General features: G+C 39.0%; 1 protein-coding gene across 1 annotated transcript in view; it reads right to left on the reverse strand.

The window, feature by feature from the left end:
- n4bp1 (nedd4 binding protein 1) overlaps positions 1 to 13,957 on the reverse strand; it is a 29,561-nt gene extending 15,604 nt beyond the window's left edge. Inside the window, exons 1-5 of the mRNA XM_037767311.1 lie at positions 13,362 to 13,957; positions 5,897 to 6,124; positions 5,570 to 5,743; positions 3,866 to 4,389; positions 1,023 to 1,377 (exon numbers count right to left, since the gene is read on the reverse strand). Coding sequence (XP_037623239.1) covers positions 1,023 to 1,377; positions 3,866 to 4,389; positions 5,570 to 5,743; positions 5,897 to 6,124; positions 13,362 to 13,694 — 1,614 coding nt within the window. The 5' untranslated portion in view covers positions 13,695 to 13,957. The remainder of the gene's footprint in view (positions 1 to 1,022; positions 1,378 to 3,865; positions 4,390 to 5,569; positions 5,744 to 5,896; positions 6,125 to 13,361) is intronic.
- Between the last annotated feature and the right edge of the window lie 6,653 nt (positions 13,958 to 20,610).

Genomic DNA, 20,610 nt, shown 5'->3' on the forward strand with positions numbered 1-20,610 from the left:
AAAGTGATTATCAGTATGTTTTAGTGTCATTTTAAAAGGTCTTATTGATAACATTGTTATGTAGACAAATATATATATAAATATATATATATATATATATATATATAAAATACATCCACAGCTTTTAGAAAGGTGCCAAACAAAAGAATGGCTTTTCCTGAAAACAAATATTACGATTGTGAATGAATCATTTAACCAAATGAATGTTTTGTTTATCTCTGTGGAAGATATCCGATGTTTGATTCCCACTTCTAACAAAGGTTGCGAGCCAAAAGTAAAACAACGTTGGTATCAAGTGGTATCTTTGGGTCGTCAGTTAGTGTGGGAAAAAACAGATAAATGGCTGAGATTGACGGTAAGTGCCTGGCAACGACTTGTTGTGAAGTGAATGCAATGAAACGGGGGAGGGAGAATGCAACATCTAGAGGCTGAATGTTATCAATAGCAGCTTTAAGAGTTTTAAGCATATTTTGATGATTATTATAATAACATTAATTGCAATTGTTTTGGCCAAGAAAATCGCAATCTCGGAACTCACTGGCTATCGGTCCGACGACGAATAAGCCTCTGGGGGCAAGGGGCTCTATTTCTGGGGTTCCGGTGTAGCCAGCGGATATCCGGGTCAAAACTTCCTCTTCCGTGAACTGCTCATTATTTACTGTCTGATTAGCAACTTGAGATGCCAGACTTGAGTTTGAGTTGAGAGACAACGTGTAACAACTGGACTGTTTCACAAGTAGCCAGTTTACAAACTCATTTTAAACCAATAAAAAGCTAAATCATCCTCAGACGATAGCAGGTGGGTTCTGAGATTGCATTTTGGCCAATGTGTTCCGCCTCTTTTGCTCTCCACACACTCAAGCAAAGCCTGCTCCATGTGTTTGTGATTGGTCAATACTACTCAGACTACAAATGGAAACCAGAACGCTTCCGATACCAAAATCTTATGATCGCGACATGACATTTTCATATCGTACCATGTCTAGCTGAGTATCAACAATCTTTTTTTGAAGGGTTGTTACCTGCTGAGTGCTGGTCTCGCTGCCGCTGCACTGTCTCCGGTGCCCCAGACCGTTGCTGCTGCCTCCGTGCTGATTGGGCTTAATGTTCTCTTTAGACCGGCCTGGGTCTACCAACGCTCTGCTCAGCTCGCGCTCCTTCTCTCTGGATCGATAGACCGCAGAGGAGGACGACGACGATGAGGAGGAGGAGGGAATGTCTGTGGAGCGCACAGAGTTCAATCGTCTTTCTTTTTCCCCTCCTTCTTCACAACGTTTTGTTTCCTCAACGATTTTCTCCAGAACGAGGAAGGTATCTTCTGTCTGTCCCGTCTCCTTAACGACGCGCTCCACCACTTCCTGCTGGTAACCCATGGTTCTGAAGAAAAGCAGTTTTAACAATTTTTTGTTTTGTAGTAAGAGAGGTGTAGCAGAGTTGAAGGATAGCGTCACATTTTTTCAAAGCTGTCTTCAAACAATACTCACATGCCCATATGTACACTGAAAGAGTTATTGAAGGCTGTTATGGTTTCTTTACTGGTCCAATACTGGCTGTGAAGAAATACCTTCCTAACGCAATTCTAATGTAAAACACCTCTTCCTAACATACAGCGAGCAAGTGAACTCTGACGAGTGGAGAGTGAAAAAATTGTCCAGATATACTATGAGCGATGTCACTCTCTATTACATATAGAGCGCGATATTGATTAACTGTCAATTTTGACCTGTGAAAATAGGTTGGAGGTGCGTGAAACTTTGCATAAGTAGAGCCAGGGCAAGTGATTTTTCAAACAACCGACAGGTCACTCAGCCTGTTCGCTGACGCACGGAGCAGGTTAGGACATCTTCATTGGAAAAAACTGATGTTCGCTCGCTCGTTCACATCGCGTCCAGTTAGGAAGAGGTGTAAGATGCAGGACGGTTCCACAGTAGAGGGTGACACGGGAGTGGATTTTCACTCCTGTCCCATCCCACTCCCACATAAAAACTCCTGTCCCGTCCCAATACCGGAAGAATGACTCCCGTCCCATCCCGCTGCCGTGTTTATTCACATTAGAACAGCATATTTATATATAAAAGCTGACCTATTGTTATTATGACTCCCGTCCCACCTGCTCCCGTTGACTTTTTCCAGTCACATGATGAATAGTGAAATTGACTCCCATCCCACAGGATTCCCAAAAGAATGTCAGCCTCTAATCCACATTCCTTATTTTGTGCTCTAAAGCTTGTGCTCTAAATTTCAACTAGGGCTGTCAAAGTTAACGCGATAACGCTTTAACGTAAAATCGTTTTAACACCACTTATTTCCTTAACGCATTAACACTATTGATACTTTGGAGGTTGTAGCTCAGTTATAAAGTTAGAGTGAAGATACTGGGATCATATGAAACCTAAGGAAAACCTAAGGAATCCATACATTTCCCATAATCCAACATCCAAATTTTAGCATGGAAAAACTGGCATGGCCATTTTCAAAGGGGTCCCTTGACCTCTGACTTCAAGATATGTGAATGAAAATGGGTTCTATGGGTACCCACGAGTCTCCCCTTTACAGACATGCCCACTTTTTGATAGAAGAACCCATAGAACCCATTTTCATTGACATATCTTGAGGTCAAAGGTCAAGGGACCCCTTTGACAATGGCCTTGCCAGTTTTTCCCTCACCAAAATGAAGCGTAACTTTGAAGCGTTATTTAGCTTCCTTCACGACATGCAAGTATGATGTATGGTTGCTACCAATGGATTCCTTAGGTTTTCTAGTTTCTAGGGCGGACCCGAATGCTTCGACGTCCAAATCAGTATTCGAATGCTTCATTTTTTTTGGTTTGTTTGTTTGTTTTTTTATATATAAGTATGTCATCATAAAGTATAAATCCCAAAATAGGCCATGAAATAAGGAATAATCCCACAACACTATTCATTATTCATATTCAACATTAATTATTATAGTTGTGTGTAGAGGTGCGTGTGTACAGTAGTGCGGCAGCGGCACTGTCCCGGGGGATGAAACAGGGGAGATGGAGACAGACAGAAGAACAAGTCGAGAGCGAAACCTTGAGTACCTTCGAAAATTTCTATTCGAAGCCCAGAAAATGGTATTCGGGACAGCCCTACTAGTTTCATATGATGCCAGCTTTAAAACTGAGCCCGCTACAACATCCTAAAGACAGAAAAGCAGCCGGGCCCGGATTTTTAAGACGTTAATTAAAAATTGATACAGCGTTTTGGAGAATCGATACACCATCGCAAAACATAGTATCACGATACTCGTGTATCAATATTTTCTTACACCCCTACCTGTTCGTACAGAATTACCTTTTTTGTCACTATCCCACCACTGCTGCTCAGCAAGGAAACACAAGGAAATGTCATATTACAAAGACATCAACATAGGGACACTTGATTTGACTAACTTCAGTCTACTGAAGCCTCATATTAGCTTCAGCTGAACTTTAGAAATTAACTTTCTGCACAGAAATAGGACTGTGGATTTTAAACCCCATCTCCTATAATGAAATCACATTACAAAGGTATGATTTCACAGCCAGTATAGACAGGAGGAACAATTACAGCAACTGTTCAGTCTTTCTATGTAAATATGGGGATATGAGCATTGTTTTTAATACTGACTTGAAAACTGTAAAATCCTTTCACACACAAGAGAAAAAGATGAACAGTAAGTTATCTAAAACCCTGTATAGCCTGAAACAAAACCATGAATAGAAATTTAAATACAAAGTCAAACTCCCCATGTTTTACTTGACTACAACAACATATTCGGTTAACAAGTAATTCCCTTAATAGGCCTTGTGTAATAATGATGAATTCCTTTGCAAATATATCAAACTATCATGACCTTTACCTGAAGAAATTGACCAAGCAGCGGAGGTTGGTTTCCGGGCTTACTGCCTCCCCGTCATCTGAGACTCCTTCACTGGAGTCCAACATGATGGCACCGACTACTGTGTTTGCTTTTCCTGAGGAGGAGGAGCAGGAGAGGGACGATGAAGCCGAGGGGGTTTTGGATCTACAGCTGCTACTGCCCCCCCGGCCTTCTCTGTCCCTCTGTCGCTCCCTCTCTCTCGCTCTCTCTGGCGACTCGTCCCTCCGCTCCAGAGAGTACTGTCTCTTTGTGTCGCGAGTCTCGCTCTCAGATGAGCGCCGCTTGTGCGATGGCCGAGTGCCGTTGAGCAGGACGGCCTCGGTACCCAAGCCCGTCGCTCCTCCTGCTTTGCCGCCTCCGCCGACGGATGCTGCTCCGCTCCCTTTCTCCTCGAAGCTGGTGCCCAGGATGCGGTTGGAGAGTTCCGTCACAGGGGTGCTGCTCTGCGAGCGGTCCTGGTCCACCTCCGCCATGCTGGAATGCAGCGTCTGGTTGAGCTGAAGCTGGAAAAGGGAACAAAACGTCACCTCGGTTAAGAAAGTACAGGAAAAGTTCCCCCTCAAAACCCTCATGATCGTACTTCCCTGCGTGTCCTACATGGTTCTCCTTACCAAAACCAGAGTTTGTCACAAATTCTCTCTTTCACTTACTGCACAGCTGCCAAAATTATCAGACTTAAACTTTACTGCTGTTTCATAAGTTGCACTGAATTAGAACGGCTGCTAAATGCCAAAAAGTAACACTTAGTAACACAAAGAAGCTTTTATAAACTCTTTGCATGTTTGCAAGGATTTGAAACTTTTAAAATATAAGTTAAAGTGAAATCTATTGTCAAAGCATTTTCAAACTCAAAGAAGCATGGCAAAGACTGCACAACTACATCATAGAAGTGGATGTTTGTGCCAAATTTGAAGAAATTCGATTGAGGTGTTCCTTTGATATCATGAGAATGGGACGGACTTAAGGTCATAGTGACCTTGACTTTTGACTACCGCAATCTAATCAGGTCATCCTTCATTCCAAGTGGACGTTCCTGAGATAATGCTTTCACATGAATGGGACAAACATAAGGTCACAGTGACCAGTGAGGCATACAAATATGCATATTTAATTGTGTAAGACTGTGGTCAATCTGGCTAGACCTATCTTCCAGACATACCCTTGGCTACGCGCCTGCTTCAAAGACAAGAGTAGAAAGTAAATTCACTTTAGTCAGAGTGAGATATTTCACTCCAATACATCTAGTCAAAACGACAATGAGGTACAAAGGATGTCTATTCTTTAACAATCCAAACTGCATCCTTGCACCTTAGTTGAAAAATTACAGCTACACTAACTCTGACAACACAGAATTTGTACGTTTTTGGGTGAGCTGTGGCAGAATGCCATACACTGCCCAGGGTTTTACATATAACATAAATTAACATATGCAGTTACATTTTGAAGTGCAGCAATGGTCAATAATGGAATAGGACACCTCACCTTTTTAAAAACTAAAATTCCACAGGCCACTGGGAAATCATACAGCATGATGTTATATTCCCAACAACCCAGCAGATACATTCTGCTGTTTTCTAAATTTGCTGCAGTTATCCAAAGGCACTATAGGGACTTCAAGTTCCAGCTGGACACAGTGGTTATGCTGTAAAGTAATAAATCATATTAAAAAAGGCCTACACTAACCAGAGAGGATGTATTTGTGGTAGTGGGGCTGTGGGCCAGTCCCAGTAGCTCTTCCTTCAGGGCACTGGGCAGCAGAAGAAGCTCCATAGTGTACTTATCATCCCTTTCCTCCACAAAGGACTTGAACGCTCGTTTCACTGCGGGCTCTCTGTCGCTCGGTAGACTTCGCTTTTCCTGGATACATCACAAACACACAGATTTTCGATGGGACTAAGAACGTTGCTGTAAAGCCTTCTCCAACTACTAGATTTACAGTCAAAATACTTATCACAGATGTACAGAAAAGTGAAGAATGAAGATGGCTGAACAGATCATTAGTACCCCTACCTGGAATAGTGCTACAAATTGCTGAACTCTGCTCTGGGCCATCACTACGGGTTCAGCCCGGCCCAATAACCGCAGGCGGCCTGGCTCAGGCACCACAACTTCAGCACTTGTGTCCCGTATGAGCCTGTCCAGGAAGAGGCCGCGGGCACCGGCAAAAATACAGTGCATGTCCACTGGGTACCACTCTTCTTTCTGTAGTTCCGGGTCGCAGAGTCCTCGAACGTATTCCTGCACGACAATGAGAAGAAAAAACTGTGATACAGGACTATAATTAATATATATGACAGTAAGCCAAACAGGGCTCTCAAGAGTCCTACGGTACAAGAATTTTAGTGACACATGCTCCTAAAATATATCTGTGATCTCTGCAAAAATTCAGAATGAAGCACATTAACCCCCTGAGATCCGTGGGATCGTCGGCAATCCCGACCAACGTTACAGTCTTTCAGAGGCTATATCAGGTTGAGTTTTAGAGGTAGAAGGTACATACTGTATATCATATGAAGCTAGAAAACCTAAGGAATCCATTAGTAACAATGCTTGCCAGCTTGTTGGGAAGGAGGCTAAATAACGCTTCAAAGTTGGTCCCTAAACTGTCTTGGGTATGACTGTATGACTGTATGCTGAGACTCTTGTGGATCCAATGAGCCCAATTGGATTCATGTGTGATGATGTTAATCCCCATAGTAGCAACTTCCTTGGAGTGAGACAATTTTTTTTAAACTTGACCTCACTGTATAAAATGACCTGTGGTGACCTGGTGACAGCCTCATGAAATGTTACAACCACAAACTAGAGACCTAGGGCATTCAGAGGATGGATGGCTTTCCTAGGTAGATTGACAATAAGAGGGTTTTTGAGCAGTTTACAGGGCTAGTGCCAAAATTGCTGGTATGTGCTCTCTTAGTTCATGAGCACACACACACACACAGACACACACACACAAACGCCCCCGCAACTCGCTGAAACCAGCAAAACTGACACGTGCTGAAACTAAACACTTGTCATTGATTCAGGGAATCTCCTGGCTGCGGGAAATGTTTGGATGAATCAGCTGCAGGTGGGTGCGGTAACTTCCTCACGGATACTGTGTCACATTTCTTTAGCGTTAATGTGTAAACTCAATACTGAGAATGTAAAATGACTCAACTATGACTCCGCGGGACAGAAAGAAAGAAAGGACGTCAGACTTGAAAGTGAACAAGATCACAAATATTTGGGTGTGGCTTTTAAAATGAAACAACCAATAAAATTGGGAGGGATTTCCAGTAGGTATGGCCCCCTGCTATAACCACCAAATGAGTATGAGATACTGTAGCTGCTGGTACTATAACTAGAAATACAGTTAAAAATAGAAATCTGGTTTTTAGATTAGTTTAGTCATGGTTCATGACCTTCATCACCTGTCTTGCAAATGTCCCCACTGCGGGACTAATAAAGGAATATCTTAAAGCTGACCCAACAACTTTCATCATTTATTCCAAATGATATTAAACAGCAGCACACATAGACGGGCAGTCGCCGCTGCGAAGCAATGAAAGAAAAGGTTGATATTTGCCTATTAACAGTTAGGGATTGTAGTAAAATACACACCACATGAATCAAAAAGGATGCGAGTAGCTCTAGTAATTAAATTCTGGTCAGGCATTTTACGGCTATAGAGGGGAAACAGAGTGGCAATATTTTAGATTTATTTGAAGTTATGCTATAAAAGGAACAGTGTGTAACATTTCGGGGGATCTAATTGCAGAAAGGCTGTCCCGAATACCATTTTTTGGGCTTCGAAGCTTCGTGAGTAATATTCAAAAGGTATTCGGCGTTGCGCAGCAGGCTGACATGTTCTTCTGTCTGTCTGTCTGTCTGTCTGTCTGTCTGTCTGTCTGTCTGTCTGTCTCCATCTCCCCTGTTTCAGTGCCCGGGACAGTGCTGCTGCTGCTGCTACACACACGCACCTCTACACACGAACAATGATATCCGTCTGAGAATAACAGACAATAATTCATGTTGAATATGAATAATAAATAATGTTGTGATATTATTCCTTATTTCATGGGCTTTTTGGGGATTTATACATTATTATTACATTCTTATAAGTATATGTATATGTGGCGGCTGTGGCTCAGAGGATAGAGCAGGTCATCCACCAATCGGATGGTCGGTGGTTCGATCCCCGGCTGTCCTTGAGCAAGACACTTAACCCCAAATTGCTCGCGAAGGCATCTGTGTGTGAATGAGTATTTAGATTAGATCCTGATGGGAAGTAGGCACTGATAGCCTCTGCCATCAGTGTATGAATGTGTGTGTGAATGGGTGAATGCTGACATGTAGTGTAAAGCGCTCTGAGTGGTTGGAACATAGTACATAGGGAGCGGGTCCTCTTCACGGAGTCCGCCATGTTGCACTGCCATGTTTCTACAGTAGCCCATAACGGACAAACCAAACACTGGCTCTAGAGAGAGCCTTTCACGTTTTTACGTTACCTGAAGGCCACCGTAGTTCTCCGACATGCTTGTGAAACTGCAATAACGTGAGTCGCAGAGTGCAAAACCGGCGGCTCACGTTACCGCAGTCTTGGAAAGGGAGGAGTGAGCGGAAGGGTTCTCAGTTGGTTGCAATCTGCAACGACACCACTAGATGCTGCCATGTCCTACACACTGTCCCTTTAAGGAATCAACATTCATGTTCAAATTCAAACCATCAAACCAAAATGACTGATTTGACAGAAACTCTCCCTGTTTAGTCAAAGCCAAAATACACAACAAAGCAATATATATATATGACATATTCAGATATAAAAAGAAAATACTTGGCCGTTGATTCATTTCCAATAAAACTAAATACAATCCGTCACAAACTGTATTGCTCCTTCTGCAAGTAAAGCAGACAGCTTTTCATTGCCGACTTGCTGATGCTGTGAGAAGCAGCTTCAAACTGTGGCAGATTGTTGAAAGAGAAAATTACAAACGGTACTATTTTCAGTCACGTGCAGCATTTTTCTCGTAGTTAAACTTAGATGTAATCTTGTGAAACTACATTACTTACAAGAAAGGTTGTTTTGGGAATAATGGCAGTGCTTTCCCAACTAGAGGAAGCACCAACATACCTTGTGCAGGAAGCCATTTATGACTCCTGTGTCATTCTGACTTGAACAGAATGAATAGTAAAAATTACCATTTCCACATCACATTCTCGGTTGACTGGCAGAGCTTAGAACATCTGGTTACAGGGGGAGCAAGTTGCGCACTAAAGAGAGACTCATGACACAAGATGCAGAAGTGTGACAGATGCTCTGGTGTGGGAAATCACACAGGAATAAATACATGCTACAGATGCTAACGCAGCTATTTTGCATGTGTAAGTGTTGTGTATAATCTCTACATGAATCTCCGGCCCAGATGCCTTTTAAATTGATTGTTGTTGTGAAGTTTGTGAGTTTTTGAGGCAAAATTCCTTGGTGTTGTGATCGATCATAGATTAACTTGGAGACAATATACTGACTATATTAAAGGTACAATTTCAAAGGCAATAGCAATCCTGTATAAATCTAGGGATATATTTAATTATAAGGCCTTGTATATACTGTAATTCATTGCTCACTGATACTTCCTTATATATCTTGCTGCGTGGAAGTGTGGGGGGGGTCAACCTTTAAAACGACTATGAATTCAATAGTCTTATTACAAAAACAAGTTATACGTGCCATTAATAAGGCTGGTTATGATCACACAAATCCATTGTTTATAAAATCTCATGCTATGAAATTTAATGATTTGGTATAATATAAAATAAAGCAAATAATGTTGAGAGCTAAATTTGTAAGTAGTTAAAAGGAGATGCATTTCTATTGTTGGGGTTGAATTATGGAATAATGCTAACAAATGTAAGAATGTGTAACTCACTTTTGGTTTTCAAAAGAATGGTTTATAAAGCTTTTTTTGGAAGGTTACAAATGTGAATTATTTTCCTTTTTATTATCAATTGTATTTTCTGGAAAGTAGCTTAAATTGATAAGAATGTAGGATAGGCATATATAATATTATGCTTCTGCCTGTGCCTTTTCAGTCATATCATATGCTAGACTGTATATACTGTTTATATTTATTGCATTGTGTGATGACTGAATAAAATACTACTACTACTAAGTTCACTTTTGTGTCAGATAGTGTGATTCAGTCACACTAAGCATTGTTATATTACAAGTGCTGCCACATTGTCCCACAATTTTATTCATTAATTTCATTATGATTTGATTATTCCTTAAAAAAAGATTCTAATTAAGTGTATGATACAGAAATTAAGACATAAAGGAATATATACATGATTACATGATAGATGACAATTGTAATCGCAGGTTCATATCTAAATGTCAGATACAATTCTACAATAAATCCGTAACAACAAAACTTCCAATACGGACATCCCCAGGACCCGAAATCCTGTAAGATTGTAGTTTGCGGCCAGGAAATATATATATTTGGAAATAAGGGTTGCGTAACTGATACTGGCACACACTCTCTGTGATATCTACGTCCTCATAAAAAGAGGAATTAATAATTGAGAAAGAAAGTCATACAATATGTAGTAATAGCTGTGCACATATCCCCAAAATGGCTAAATACATTTTCAAAATGCTGAAATTGAATTGCAATATATTGTGATTTATCGATACATTATGTTTGCTTCTCAGACTGCAGACAACTGAACTCTAAACTATTTATTTTCCGTCACTTCTAGCTTTTTCCCTTTTATGGTTGCTTGGGGTCCCTTGACCTCTGACCTCAAGTAATGTGAATGAAAATGGGTTTTATGGGTACCCACGATTCTCCCCTTTACAGACATGCCCACTTTATGAAGATACCATGCAGTTTGGGGCAAGTTATAGTCAAGTCAGCACACTGACAGCTGTTGTTGCCTGTTCGGCTTGAGTTTGCCATGTTATGATTTGAGCATATTATTTTATGCTAAATGCAGTACCTGTGAGGGTTTCTGGACAATATTTGTCATTGTTTTGTGTTGTTGATTGATTTCCAAAAAATAAATACATACATGCATTTGCATAAAGCAAGCATATTTGCCCACTCCCATGTTGATAAGAGTATTAAATACTTAATAAATCTCTAATGTACATTTTAAAACTGATACAAAATGTGTGATTTAATTGCAATTAATCACGATTAATCATGACGCAATCACGCGATTAAGTATTTTTATCGATTGACAGCCCTAGTTAATACATTATTAATTGCTTTTGTTTCACAGATTTGTGATTTGAATGGCACAAGTCTATGGCGTCTGAGCTCTTTTAACACAAACAACTGCAACATGTAAACATAATGACTATATTTGAATGTGCAACAGCCATGAACTATTAAAGATACATTTGAAACTGAAAAGACATTATGTCCCTGACATTATGTCCCCCTCCCTCATTTGGTGGTTTCTTTGCCAACTGTTGGCCAGTGACAACTCTCAGGCTGACTACACAATGACAAAATCAAATGTCATGACATTTTTTTGCCTAGATACCGAGATGTTAATAGTGTGGTTAAACATTATGACTACTGTTGCTTTCACAGAATATCTGATCTAAATTAGGGGGTGGGTGATATTGTGTCTAAGAAAACACAGTTTGTCTTGCGGATATAGCAGCTAAGAAGGAGGAGACATTGATTATTTAACTATATCTCTTATGCTACAACTTCAGAAAGTTAACTTTGTGGCCAAGCCTTTATAGTAACCAGTAAAAACACAAACAAAACAGAAAATATCTAGGCCATATCTAATCTCAAATATGACATTCTGGCATAATATGCAGGACAGATAATAATGCACACAGTGCATTTTCATAGACTAAGCTACTGGAGTTACCCTGCACTATATTCATTTTTACCAGTCTCTTCTGCACTATATTCACTTTTTTTAATAGTCCTGTATCACAGCTGTTATTGTTTTATTTACAGTTGACGTGCATTACAATGTGTTATGTTAGTGTATCATGAGTAGTGTGAATGTGTATTTTTGTATTGTCACCATGTAAACTATGTTGACCCCAGGAAGAATAGCTGCTGCAATGCAAAAGCTAACGGGGATCTAAACAAACAAACAAACAAACCCTGCCCTATATTCAGTTTTAACATGTTTTCTTCATCTCCTTGTATTTTTATATCTGGTATATTCTTTTATACTTTGCACTACTAGCTATTTTACTGCCTTTTTACTAACATGTTTTGCACTATGGAACTGTGATGCTGGAAACTTGAATTTCCCTCTGGATCAATAAAGTTACTATCTATTGTAATGGCAATTTTCATATCTGCAGTTTAACACTGTACCTTTAGATAATCTCAGGGCCTCACATGTTCAACTTCGTCACCATAGGATAGTGACCTGACATTTTAGATCTCTGTAACTGCAAACAACAGATTGCTGAAATACCTGTTATGTCTTGTGATGCCCTGTTGTCTGCTGTGTGCTGACGCATTGATATACTTTCTATCCTTCTCTTCTTTGCACTTATCTTCATGTTATGCTTTAAATATATAAATACTGACTGCTGTTTGCTGGTTTCCTGAATGTGTCATGATCCGTTTCAATTGCACCGAGCAACAGCCTGTTACACTGCTTGTCGTTACAAAGTGACTTCAAGTTAGAGTGGATTCTCCAACAGGGACTAATTTTAACCACTTCCAAAGATGACGGTACAATTTAAAGATGCCTTTTGGGTGAGTCAGTGAGATTCTACTAATCTACTACTTTTTTATGTTTATGTTCAGAGCTCAAGTTGACAATGAATTATTATTACTGAGCCGTGAAGTCAGTGTTGTATTCGGTATGTTCACTGGAGTTTTGAGGTAATATCTGTAGTGTACCTTTATACTGCTACTGTATTTATGCTTTTTGTGTGGACAGTATCCATGGTACCATGCACTAGTAATGTATTTAGTTATCTGCATCGTTGACTACAGTAAACACTCTATCCTGTCTCTAGACTTATAATGTTCTTTGATTTATTTCCTTTTTCTCATTTTGAAACTCACTGAACTTGTATTGAATTGTTGCTTGGATTAAAACATTAACTATATATATATTTTTTTTTAATGTGTGCAGTCATGATAAGCAATACTCTTTGTATTCGGGGCTCACTTGCCACAGTCCACAACAGGTGGCTGTGCTCGTGAGTCCATCTGCAGATGTTTTAGTTATTAATGTATGCCTTTTTATTAAATTCACTGAAAGACAAGTTGTTACGTTGGTTTGTGTCTTGTTTTAACAGAAACTGCCACCACACTATCTATCTAAAAGTCCACACACTGGTGAGATGTCTGATAAACCAGCAGACACAGGTGCCAATCACATGACACTGACACACCTGTTAATCAGCCACCAACAGGCAGCCTAGCTAGCGTGGTGTTTACGTGGTCTTATCTTGTAAAATGCAAGTGAAACAGTCTTAACAGGAGCTCACCTTTGCCTTGGACACGTCGTCTCTGTTCCCTATGAGCTGCAGCCAGATCTGCCGTGATGTGTTGCTGCCGTGCGGCTGTCCCGTGTGGTCCAACAGACCGATGATGGTGAACGTCACTTTGAAAACCTGCTCCACTCGAGGCTTGGCGCACTTCAGCTCGTCTTGTTTCTCCTCCAGCACCGTGAACTCGTCCACGGTGGTGGTGTTGGTGGTGGGGCCCTCTGGCTGCTGCTGCTGCCTCCCGGCCGCCGCAGGGAGCCTGCTGGTCGGCTGCTCCGGACACGGTAGCTCGGTGACTCGTCTCATACCGAGGAGGGGCCGCGTTGTTGACATTCCGCCTCTCGGTCTGACCGTCGCTCCTGACAACCACGACTCAATATTCAAACCTCTCGCTGCTGTTTGAGCCTTTGAGCGTCTCCATGCTGTGTTGTGGTGTGTGTACTCCAGAGCAACGAGGCGTCTTTAACAGTCTATAACGACATGGACGCACAGAGAGGGAACACACAGCTAGCTTAGGAACTCGGAAGCCCCGAGTGACGTATCCGGAAAGTCCCAGTGATGGCGTCATCAAAACACGACAGTTAAAGCGTGCTCGAGATGCTTATCTACAGCTACAGCTACAGGCAGTGGAGGAGGAAGACAAGTCGTTCAACATGTTTAAGTACAAAAGCATTAGCATCAAAATATATTTAAACGTGCCAAATGTAAAAGTTATAATTTAGCAAAATAGTCCATTTCAGAATAATGGAGACTTATATAATACATTATTTATTATTATTATTATTATTATTATTATTGTAATTATTATTATTTTTTATTATATATATATATATATATATATATATATTGGTATTTGTATATTTATATATATTATTATTATTATTATTATTATTATTATTATTATTATTGTAATTATTATTATTTTTGATTATTTATATATATATATATATATATATATATATATATATATATATATATTGGTATTTTTATATTTATATATATTATTATTATTATTATTATTGTAATTATTTTTATTTGTATTATTGTTATATACAGTATATATGATATATATATCATATTTATATATATCTACATATATTATTATTATTATTATTATTATTATTAATAATAATAATAATAATAATAATAATAATTAATAATAATATTACATTATTGGGTGGTAAGTTGGGTGGTATGTAGGGTATATATATCCATATATATATATATATATATATATATATATATATATATATATGGATATATATCCATATATATCCATATATATATATATGTAAATGTATATATATATATATGTATATATATATATATATATACATACATATATATATATGTTAATATATATGTTATTACAGTTATTAATCTTACATAGCCAAAAAAATAGATGCATTACCTCTTTCCTGCAAAAATATATATATATAACATATATATATATATGTGTGTTATTACAGTTATTAATCTTACATATAGATGCCACAAATAGATGCATTACCTCATTCATGCAAAAAAAAGAAAAAAAGTATTAAGAAGAAGTGGCACCTTTCTTTCACTCGCTTCCAAAACAAATGCACGCGCTATAGCCAGATCATGATCATGATCTTTATGAAACAAGGCAGTGGTGCATGTTTTCCACAGGGGGCTGCCAAAATCAAAACAAAATGAAAGTTCCTTATAGTTCCTTTAAGTTGTGTTTATTCAAATTGCTATAAACAAACAAAAGTTCTGTATTTTTCCAGCACATTTCAGTACTAGTTGTACTGGACTTAATGGGAACATGAAGGCAGCAAGGTATACGTACCATATTGCTCAGAGATTGATAGGTGGGAGCTCAGTAGCGGCCTGTAGATTTTTGCCCAATTAAAGGATTGCAAAATAGCAACTAAATGCGCTGAATCATTTTGATGAAGGATCAGATTTGGCGCATTGGGTTGCTGTTTGTCAATCTCTTCATTTACAGTATTTCACAACAAAACTCAGTAGTTCCTGTATATTACAGGAAATGTTGCTGCATATGGAGGGCATAAGCACAAATAATGCAACAAACAGTCCATACATCAGGGCACACAGGCTTTTAATAGATCCGGTAAGGATCTAAAGGCATTATTTGTCATATAAACCTCATCCAGTGTTCTCCTTCTGGGATCATTCTGTGTTTGTTTTGACAAGCAAGAATGATAAATGTAGACAAAGGGCCTTTGTTATCGGACAATATGCACTCGTAGAAGTAAGCAAATGTGAAGTTGACATTAAGCAGATTGATTGATGGAACTGGAATAACATTTTAAAGCTTTGTGTTGTAAAGCAATCATCCAGTAAATGTTTCATGGAAACTATACCTAAGAAACCTGGAAGTACTCATCCATCAAAATGAAACACCTCACTCTCTTCTCTTCAACATAACGTGCGTCATGGCCCAAACGTTTTCTGCTATCTTTCCTTTAATCATTGTCCTATCTGACGTTGTTATTGGTTTCTTTATATATGGCCAATCAATTAGTCATGTGACATATGAATCATCAACATTTTCAATTTTAAAAGTGTTCTTCCTAACAGATACTTTTAATCCAAAGAAATTTTAAATCAAATAACAAAATTATTTTACAATACACTTGATATATCAGTCTTTCGAAATTGAGCTACATTTGTACTGAATAAAGCTGACTAAATGGGTAATCTATGTAACTTGACACTGTGACCACAAGTGACATATTATGGGATAATGACAGACTGCCATTATTTGGGACCCAAACTATTTCAAATGTAAATAATTTGGCGTGTGAATTATAGTGCTTTTAGTTATGTTAAAATAGCCATTATTGAAGGAAAGAAGAAAAACATCAATATAACAGGTGATTCCAAACTGTGAAGGGCAGTGTACATGCTAAAATGTATTGTGTAGATGAAGGAGTAATAGAGAAGGGCCATAAAGTCAATAAACTGACTCAGTACAAGACCAAGTAAAGCCGTGGTTGCATAACCCCTGAATATACTGCATTGATTAAGGGTGTGTTATTGCATATGAATTCAACTTCTCATTTTTAAATTGAAAAAGGTTTTATTTCGGCTTTTTCAAAAGTTACTTAGCCTAACTGAAAAGGAAAAGGTAGGAGGGTGAGTGAAACTATGCAGTTCTGGCTGGTAAGTGCAAAAAAAAAAAAAAAAAAAAAAAATCCTTTTTTTGTAAAACCACATCCTCCACTAAAAACAGTCAGAGTTCAGAAGCTCATCATCAAACACACTGCACCTACACTTACAGTAGGCCGACACCTGGAGAGTCTCACCCACCTCTTTGCCACTCTTTCTATCACTCTTCAAACGTTTGGGCCATGGGAACATTTGGCCCTGCTGGCTTGAAAAGGCCAAAGGTTGTGTGAGAAGATGATGTGTGAGAAGATCATCACACCCGTTTTGAAACAACACCAAGGTGGCAAACAACATGCAACATGGAGAATGGAAGGCACAGCGCTTGTACGTCCAATGTTCAACTATTCTATGATAAAGTCAAGCTTTCAGTCAGTAAAAAGAGTTAACTTGCTGCTGAGCTGTCAGTTCTGCTACTGTTGCCATGCCATTATTTGTTGCCGTTCCCTAAGTTTTGAACATTTTAGAGTGAATGCCTTTAAACCTGCAGTAGGCAGAATGTTTTTGGCATCATATGGCAAAAATTCCACAATAACCTTTCAGCATATTGTAATTCAAGTGTTCTGAGAGATAACTGGACTTCTGCATCTCCTCATGGCTCTGTTTTCAGACTAAAAAATCTAGCCCGTGACGGGAGACTTTGACCAATCACAGATCATTTCAGAGAGATGGAGCGTTCCTATTGGCTGTTCATTTAATGGAGGCAGCTGTCAATCACTTACAAACTCCGGTCAAACTAGGCAGCGCTGATCAAATATGAATGAGAAAGTTTGCTCCGGCTGGTGGGCGGTGCTTGGTATTTCCTCAACAGATCTCAACATGGCTGCCGGGTGACAAACTTTCTCATTTTCCATCTTTGTGTGTGATCACTGCTGCTCAGGGCCTCAAACTAACAGCAGCCAGGCGACAGTGAATTGTGTCTATAGAGCTTGTAGTCATGACCACTTTTCTAACAAAACAAAACAAAAAGATAAAGGGGGCGACCCGGTAGCTCACCTGGTAGAGCGGAGGCCCCATGTACAAAGGCTGAGTCCTTACCGCATGGCCTGGGGTTTGACTCTGACCCAGGGTATCTCCCCCTTTCATCACTATCACTGTCATTATCAAATAAAGGCAAAAAAGCCCCAAAAAAAGAATCTTTAAAATAATCTTTTAAAAAAAGATAAAGAAACCAGCAGTCACCATCTGGGTGAGTTGAATGTGTCCACAATCACTACTACAGTATCTTTTACTCAACCCCCTATTACATGCAATGGACAGGAAATTCGTGGAAAAATAACGTTTAATATTCCTTGCTCATTACTTTAAAAAAAAAAAAAAAAAAAGCCTCTTCCCGGGACTCAGGCCGATAAAAAATAAATTGCCTTTTTAATAAATAAAAGATACATTTAGATGAAGAACCATAATAATTTCAGGTTTTTCAGATGAGTGATGCTTTTAGATCTCACGATCCCAAGAATGCCAGAAGAAATCTGTGTACATTTACAGCAGAGAGCAGTTACAGCCTCACACTAAACAATGTGTGTTTAATGCACCGATACACACATGAGACGTTAAAAGGATCTAAATAAAATGACATGGTCTTTAATATGAAAAAAAATCTAAAATCAAACAGATAATTTCTAAAATAGAATAAATACATACATGATAGTATTCTCGCCTGAATTACAATTCAATTAATTTTTATATGGCGTTAAATCACATATTTAATGCTACAGCATGTGTTATATGTACTCTATAGTTTACAGACCCAATATGAAATGCCCCATGAGCAAGCACTAGGGCGACAGTGGCAAGAAAATATTTCCCCTCAAGGAATACAAACCTTGGGCAGAACCAGGCTCCTCCAATGACCCATTGTTGCTCCAGTCCTTGTTTTCCAACCTTTCATCAGCATCATCCACTAGATGGAGCTGTAAGCTTCCGAATGCTACTTGATCCTGAGCTCTCTTCTGTCCGTGCTCCCTGATGACAGAGAGTAATATCGACTTAAAGATGTTTCAAATCAATATTTTTCATTATTTGAGGTCCAGACGCACACAGCAAAGGAATATTGTCTTTATTAAAGTTCATAGTGTTGTATTATGTGTCGCAGGAGGTGGTGGGTGAGGGAGGGGGCAGAGACAGAGGTGACAGCCACTGTTGTACTGTTACTGCTTAGTTTTACTGTAATTTTAGCAGTATTGATGTGATGTGTTGTGCTGTTAGAGTTGTTGAAATCCTGCCAGTGGCTCCGTGCCGAATGTGTTACACTCATCAGCCACTTTTTTATGGACAGGTTAAGAATGGCCGTAAAATGTACTTACTCACCATTATTCAAAATTCAAGCATAAAGGAAAACACAGCAAACATTTTACACCACAAATTCAGGATGAGCTCTTGAGCTCCTGAGCTCATCACTTGTCCCTTTATCATTGTCACTTTACCAACATACTGTTTTACAAACTGTTACACCTCTTTGTGTGTGTGTATGTCTGTATGTAGGTGTGCAGGTATATATATTAGGGCTGTCAATCGATTGAAGTATTAATCGCGATAGTTAATCACGATTATTCACACATTTTTCCTCTGATCAAAATGTACCTTAAAGGGAGATTTGTTAAGTATTTAATACTCTTATCAACATGGGAGTGGGCAAATATGCTTGTTTTATACAAATGTATGTATATATTTATTATTGGAAATCAATCAACAACACAAAACAATGACAAATATTGTCCAGAAACCCTCACAGGTACTGCATTTAGAATAAAAACAATATGCTCAAATCATAACATGGCAAGCTCAAGCCCAACAGGCAACAACAGCTGTCAGTGTGTCAGTGTGCTGACTTGACTATGACTTGCCCCAAACTGCATGTGTTTATCATAAAGTGGGCATGTCTGTAAAGGGGAGACTCGTAGGTACCCATAGAAGCTATTTTCATTCACATATCTTGAGGTCAGAGGTCAAGGGACCCCTTTGAAAATGGCCATGCCAGTTTTTCCTCCCCAAAATTTAGTGTACATTTTATTTAATCTCCTTAACAACAAGCTAGTATGACATAGTTGATACCAATGGATTAGCCCGCTACAACCTAAAAATCGCAAGTTGCGTTAATGAATCAAAGAAATTAGTGGCGTTAAAACAAATTAACGTGTTAATATCGTGCGTTAACTTTGACAGCCCTAATATATACACAGTATATATATATATACTACACCCTGTTTACATTCAGTTTTCCCATCTGAAATACTGTCTTCCACAAAATTACAAATTTACATTTACATTACTACTTCATATTAACTTAAGTTTATTTTTAGCCCTATATTTTAACTGCTATATTTTATGCCTTAGATTATCATTTTGCTTTTACTTTTTCTTGTGTGATTTCCCCTTTTATATACATATACAGTATATACAGTATATTGAGCATTGTTGAAGGAACCTGAAACCAAAGATTTTCATTGCCAATGACTGCTTTGCTGGAATTGACATATGACAAATAAAGAAACCTTGAACCTACAGGTTAAATTGTTGTCAGTGCAAATATTAAAAACTCTAAATATAGAAATAGGACTGCCAGTGAAAACTCGCCCATTGCCTCAGTGCTTCACCAGGGGGCTCCATACTGCAGTTACAGGTGTGTGTGTGTGTGTGTGTGTGTGTGTGTGTGTGAGTGTGAACAGCTGTGACTGCCACCTGTGAGGTGAAAGAGAGGCTGACCTGCGACACATGCTCCTCTTTAGTTCCACATGACTGTGTGTGTGATAGAGGTGGAGAGAGAGAGAGTCGGGGACAGAGACAGGCTACAGTATCTTGGGGACCACTTAGTTAAAATGGCCTCGCTACACAAAATGAAAACCCAGCAGAATCAGCCAGTTGAATTTTGCAGTGACAGTTTGAACATCCAAAGGAAAATGCGAGCGAACGCCTGTAAGGCAGAAGTAGGTCTTGGATCTTTATTAATAATTACTTAAATTCTGCACTTGAAAAATGAATCAAAAAGCAAATATAACCCAAGAGAAGAACATTAAAGGGAGCCCAGAGGAAGCGGACATTATTTATTTGTATATTATGAACCTGTAAGCAAAATACTTCAAGTGTTTCA

This window comes from Sebastes umbrosus, chromosome 4, assembly GCF_015220745.1.
Source record: "Sebastes umbrosus isolate fSebUmb1 chromosome 4, fSebUmb1.pri, whole genome shotgun sequence".
Classification (NCBI taxonomy): Eukaryota; Metazoa; Chordata; class Actinopteri; order Perciformes; family Sebastidae; genus Sebastes; species Sebastes umbrosus.